The sequence below is a fragment of the Phalaenopsis equestris genome, unplaced genomic scaffold, assembly GCF_001263595.1.
Source record: "Phalaenopsis equestris unplaced genomic scaffold, ASM126359v1 Scaffold000053, whole genome shotgun sequence".
Classification (NCBI taxonomy): domain Eukaryota; kingdom Viridiplantae; phylum Streptophyta; class Magnoliopsida; order Asparagales; family Orchidaceae; genus Phalaenopsis; species Phalaenopsis equestris.
The window spans coordinates 996,583-1,003,078 of record NW_018164495.1 but is presented as its reverse complement, the minus strand read 5'-3'; the positions used below and the strand labels follow the sequence as shown (position 1 = coordinate 1,003,078).

Here is a 6,496-nt window from a genome sequence, read left to right as displayed (position 1 = left end):
CCCCCCCGCTCGTTCCGCTTTCACCTCTTTAGAGTTAGGGTCAACATCTTTCGCTTTGAGCTTAGTACAAATGTGGATGTCAGGGTTAAAGAGATCTAGATTTTACACATGTAGGTGAGAAAAAAGTAATTGTATTATAATATGTAAGATAACGGTAAATCTATACATATGGCATATGTAAGCTATATCATTTCAGAATTAACACATACATAACAACATATATGAAATTAAAAAATTTTGGAAAAAAATCAGAAGCCCAAAATATTATATTGAAAGTTATACACCACACAACACTAAGTAACACCAAAATTTAAATTATAATAGCAAAAAGTAATTGTATTATAATATTACTTTTAAAATCCAAACAATCATGTCTATTGAGAAACTTCTTTCTAATGCTAGTCTACTTCTTGAACTAATACTTTCTGACAAAACCGAATTTATTAAACAAAAATAGCTTCTATTAATGTTATAATGATGTATTTAAAAGAAAAAAATAAATATCAAGAATAATAGTAATACAAAGATAAAGTTAAAAATGAAAGTGAGGTCTCAGAGACAGTATAAATAAATCAATAATATGTCATTATAAGAAGGCAAGGATCTTGGTAGCCTCTTTGAAATTAATACTAAACTCATGTATGTCGGAAACTCTGGCAACACAAAGGTCATCCAGAAGAACTCCTTAAGTCATATGACTCTGAAAGAATGAGATCTTGGTTGTCTTGCTACCAAATACGTATATGTCAAAAGTTATAGCAACACAAAGACCATCCAGAAGAACCCCTAAGGTCTTATATCTCATCATAGACGTCCAAAATAATAATAATTATAGCATACCTATGATTGCTCAGAAGGTCATCCAGATAAGAGCAAACACAAAAAATTTATATTGGATTACAAGTATCAATGGGTTATTTGCATCAACCTCAATTCAACATAGTAAAATAATAGTCAATGGGAAAAATACAAAAAAAAGTTGCACGTTCATAGTTCATGAGAAGAACCTATTAATATTCTTAAGTGAAATAAAATCAATGGTACAAGTATAAGTAATTATCCTTACATCACTCAAAATGACAAAATGTCTGCAATTTGATCTCACGAGATAATCATCTCTTCCACACCCTCTCCATCTCGATATTGCAATTTTTCTAAAATTTAACTGGATTGTGACATTAATTGTCATATTTTGTACTCATATCCAACAAACTATCATCAGTCAAATTATGATTTTATAAAATTTCAATGTAACAAAAATTGTGTAAGGTTTGACATGAAAGTCCTTTGTATGGTGAATTTTACCATATAAAAATTATCACATATCCTAACTTATTTATTATAATAATATAAAATAATAATTATAGTAATACTTCCATATTATTAATGATATTCTTCTTTATTATTATTCTATATCATCTTCCCTTATTTATATAAAGGCATATATACTTGTACAAAGAAAATAATTTAGTGAAGATATTGTTCTTTCCATTTCTCACTTCAACATGGTGTCAAAACAAAGGCATAAAATCCTTCACATGACTATCTCTAAACTATAATGTACATTGCAACATAAATTCACTCACCATTTTTTCTCCATTTTAACCTCCTCTCAAAGATTTTAATATCTTTTATAACCCTACTAGATCTTTCAATCTCCTTTATTTCTCAAAAATTTGTAAATCTCTATGATTTCTTTTTCCTCCAACAATGATCATGCTAATGACGTTTGTTATCACTATATAAATGTTCTCCATCAATACATTTTGTGAACATTTTCTATTGACTTTCTTTGACAACCACCTTTGTTGATACCAATAATTGATAGCACCATTCAAGAATTTTATTAGCACATTCTCTAACAAGAATCTGGTATTTTTTTGTGTTTGATTCACAGAACTCTCTTTGTTGAATAGATTATCCCTTTTTAATACTTGCAATCCCTTGGGAACAAAAATATCGACTTTTCATCATTGGTCACTACTATTTCCATAATCAATTTGAAATTTTTTTATGCCGCCTTGGATTTGTGGCAGGGAGTAACCAATACACAAATTAGCCCATATTGCAACTTATTTATGATACTAATTCGCATTATTTATTATTGTAAAATTTTCTTATTATTGAGCATATTCTTATTTATTTATTTTTCATTATCTTCTCATGTCTGCATATAGACATATATTTGTACTAGAAGGCAATTTAATAAAGATGTAATCATTTTCAATTCGCTTCCTCTAAATAATCAATTAGAATAAGTTGCTCTTTAGCATCCCCCATGTAAACGAGAGGAGCAATTCGGAAGTTAAATTGATAACTGGAGCTCCATGCAATTAGGTAACTCTCTTAAGCTAATACAAATTTACATATTAACAAATTTCTTAAAAAACCTAAATCAAACAAAATAAGATCTTCAGGTGCAATCACAAACATCAAAATGACTAGTGAAATTGCATTTCTAATCCAAAGAATAATCTCTTCAATGGTTTGTATATAGCAAATTAACACAGGCATAGGAAGTACAAACTCAAATTTAAAGTAAAAAATTATCCAGTTGCTCGTTAAAGATATTAGTTAAGTGGGGGTTGGATACGTTTTAAAGTTTATGTTATGATTAAATCCAAAATTTTAATATGATGTTAATGATCAGAATTTTATCTGCCTAAAAGCTATTTTCCTATTCAATTGTCAAGAAAGAAGCTTTTTGCGAAGCTATGATACTAAGAGAAAGGAACAAAATCCTGTGCTTAATAATTTGATCTATTAGACTCAAGCAAGGTTATTTAGCTAATTAGTATACATCTACCAAAGAGATAAGTTTCCACATCTTCACTTTCAGTTTCAACTTCCAACAAGATGAATGAAAAATAAGAAAATAATTCAGATAAAATTGCAATGAGTCAAGCAATCACCTTTCTGATCTTTAAGTATGAAATATCATCCTTCAGATCACCAGATAGAACCTTTCTAGTCAAACGTGATAGACTCAACCGAATATATCTTAGTAATTTCTTCCGAACCGTATGAAAGAGCCGTCTCTGAGGAAAAAAGGTTACAAAGCTGGTGATTCTTACTGGTAGTGCTGATATAAATAGTAGAACAGAAAGTATGTTGTAAATAAACCCAATAGGGTAAGAAAAAAATTTTGATGCTTAAATTAGAAGGTTTTTATTTGTGTTCATAAAATCTAAGGTTGCAAAGTAGAGATGCAGTGCTTGCACTATATATGTTAATGAGATATTCAATTTTTCCAATAAAATGGGAAAACCAAGTTTAGCAATTAAAGGGACTTTTATGTCAAGTCATGTTACATGTTATAAATTTCTTTGTGTGCATTGTAAAGCAGCAAAGTTCTCATGCTCGCCATAAAAAACAGTAATGTTTCATCAAGCCAATATTCTCGACAATATTTGACTGCTGAGCACAGAAAAACTTTTAAACAACAGGACATTGCTTATTTATACCCAAACGAGCATATATTTTCCACACATGAATGTACATTACATCTAAATATTGTATCCATCATCAAAATTTAATATCAGCAAAACAAAATATCTATAAAAAAAATGGTTTTATGTGCTTTTAAGCTAACTATAAATAATACATCAAATAATTTAAGTTGAGATTACGATCAATATCGTGAGCAGGATCTTAAACCCAACCAAGTACCAACACATGCAATATCAAAGGTCAAGTACCATACATGTTTGAGTGGCAGTTGAGATTTTGCTTTCCTAATAGAATTATCATTGCCAGGGAAAGATTGAATTTGAAAAAAATAAAATATGAATTACCATTAAGCAAATATTATTAAGACTGAAGTATGTGTTTATGGAAATAGAAGGAAACAAAGAGGAGAATAATGGGTTGCCAATTCATCATAAGGCTTATGATTTTCAAAAAACCAAAGCTGGATCATCATAGTAATAAAACATGGGCCATTATAAATGTTTTAACAGCTTACCAGACACATGCAAGGGCATACACATCTATATAGAGACAGAAAGAGACAGAGAGAGAGAGAGTCAAGTACAAAGCAAATCTAGCGTTAAATCTCTCAGAAGATCAATTAAACTTTCCTCATTCTAAAGTAATATTCATCTTCAGAAAATCATCACTTCACTAGATGAAAAAGTAAGGAAAAACTCCCAAAATTTATAGCATTTTATAGAATATCTGACCTTAATTTGTGACTCATGCCGAACGGATTTGCATCCAGGGCAGATTTGGTTAAGAATATGAACAATTTCTGGAAGAAAGTAGGGATGATAAACAGAAATAGGCAGCTTGATAACACCAAAATGTCCTGAGAAAAAAGGATAGAGGGGTCACACAACCTAGCATTTATTTGAAGGAAGATTTACATACACGCCGCTCAATTCCTATGTATTTATATATACAACAAGTAAAAATTTTACATATATACCACCTTACCTATGTACGAAAAAGCTGTATTTCCCTTTTTAAAAGTTAAAATGGTGGTATTTTTTATGTTATATGAAAGATTTGGGCGCTATAATTGTAGAAAGAAAATTTTAGTTGTTAGATCTGTAAATACATAAGAATTGGTTGTTATGTATGTAAATGCTCCGAATTTGAATTTCAATCACAATAAAAGCTCACCATCACAATCTTTGACACTTTTTGAACCACATGTTGAGCACTGAGAACTTGTGCTAGGTAAACCCAATTTAGCATCCACCAAATCATTCACGTCAAGAATACTGACACTGCTAAACCGCTCCTAAAAAATACCACATACCATGATGGTGATTGTACTGAAATAAACAAGGAGATAGCGAAAGGAATTTGTGGAGAAATTTAACTACTGTACAGGAAAAGAGATGAAAACTGTGTACCATCTCCTCTCCGGTCATTAACTCAAACTTAATGCCGTTTAAACGCGCTGAGGGTATAGTTTCAAATACGGTTGGGCAATCTGCCATAATAGGCATCAACGTTTATCCTGCAAGAATGAAATTGTCAAAAGAAAGTAATGCTTTAGGATGATACAATAATGGCATTAGCAAACCCTAAAAAGCAATAAATCACAAATTGAAGTTATACATATATAAAAAAACCAATTATCGCAATAATTAGCTCTGGTTTCGGCCTATAAGAACGTAAAAAATGAAAGAGGTATTTTCGGAGCTGTTAAAAAGTATGATCATCAACTATCACAGGAAACTATTCCCACTGATTTTCCATCAAAATCACAGCAATGCGGGTAGAAATAAGAGCCACATAGCACAAAACGTGTCAGAAAAACCTCGGAAAGCAACACGGCAACTTAACAGCAAGCAAAGAGTAAAAGAGCAATAGAAATCAAACCATAACAAAGAAAAGCAGATCCAAAAACATCAACAGAGATCAACCACAACCAAAAGCCGAAGTTAGCTCGAAGAACAAGAAAGAACGCAAGCACTAGTAGAAGCGAACATAGAACATTAGCAAGGTGAAAAAATCAAGCTTTCGAAGATTTAATTCGAGAGCCCCGACCCACTCTTCGGTTTAGAAACGGTTTGCAAAGAAGGAAAGCGCCGCACTTCTTCAGAATAAGGAGATAAACAAGGAAACAACGGAGATTCTGCAAGAATTTGAGGAGCCCGAAAAATATTTCTCAGGTTCTGAGAATAGAGACTGAGATAGTGGAGCAGGAACGGAAATCCGTGTCCGGAGAAGAAGCTCGAGAAACCCCAAAAAACATTATAAATATATAGCGAGCGATTGGTGAAGAGGAACCGCCCGCAGGCATTCACAAGCCTGCTCGGCCTTCCTGCCTCTCTTCCCTCACTCGTAAGAACACATGTGATTTTTCCACATATATATATATTAAATGTAAACGCCCTGGTTTTCATCAGTTATTCACGGTTCTACCACGATGGTTTTTTTTTTTTTTTGGCGCCATAGGTAGGGTACCGTCTCGACTCTAGACGTCCTGTAGCTCGTTGGAAATACGCCATCAAAAAAGTTTCTATTTTAATTCGCTAATTTTAAGAAATTTGGGCTTTTTTTTTTTTTTTTTTTGGCTGATTTTAAATAATTTTTGTAGGTTATTCTTTTAACAAATCAAATATAATAAAATATACTATTTGCATGTTATAATCTTTTTATGTATTGAAAGATTTAATACCAAATTTTAGATATTTATATTTGTAATATTTTGGTGTTTGTTGATTTTTTTTTGGAGGAGTGTCGTATTGTCCATGAGTTTTAACCTGAGAAAGATCATGTTTTATGGGAAAGATGTTGACGAATATGATAGATGTGTTGTTAAAACTTAAGTTCTTCTCTTCTTGCATGGTACCGCATCATGTTTATGGTGTCTTTGAGGAAATAATGATGATTTGAGTGTCAAGTAATGTAATAAATAAGAGTGGAAATATATACTCTAATGGAATGATGGACTTATGTGGTAGTTGTTCGCTCCGAGCTAGTTCGACAGTCTCAGCAGATGAACTCAATTTGATCAGTTTGTTAGGTTGGTTTGGTTTGG

At 31.7% G+C, this 6,496-nt stretch overlaps 1 protein-coding gene across 6 annotated transcripts in view; it reads right to left on the bottom strand.

The window, feature by feature from the left end:
* LOC110019152 (DNA-directed RNA polymerase IV subunit 1) overlaps positions 1 to 5,784 on the bottom strand; it is an 87,119-nt gene extending 81,335 nt beyond the window's left edge. For 3 of the 6 annotated variants that reach the window (XM_020716727.1, XM_020716731.1, XM_020716732.1), the window contains exons 1-5: positions 5,500 to 5,784; positions 4,860 to 4,966; positions 4,624 to 4,744; positions 4,182 to 4,306; positions 2,913 to 3,038 (exon numbers count right to left, since the gene is read on the bottom strand). In XM_020716727.1, coding sequence (XP_020572386.1) covers positions 2,913 to 3,038; positions 4,182 to 4,306; positions 4,624 to 4,744; positions 4,860 to 4,955 — 468 coding nt within the window. In that variant the 5' untranslated portion in view covers positions 4,956 to 4,966; positions 5,500 to 5,784. Of the gene's footprint in view, positions 1 to 2,912; positions 3,039 to 4,181; positions 4,307 to 4,623; positions 4,745 to 4,859; positions 4,967 to 5,499 lie in introns of those variants that run through there. The other 3 variants (XM_020716728.1, XM_020716729.1, XM_020716730.1) reach the window with 3 other exon arrangements.
* Positions 5,785 to 6,496: the final 712 nt, after the last annotated feature.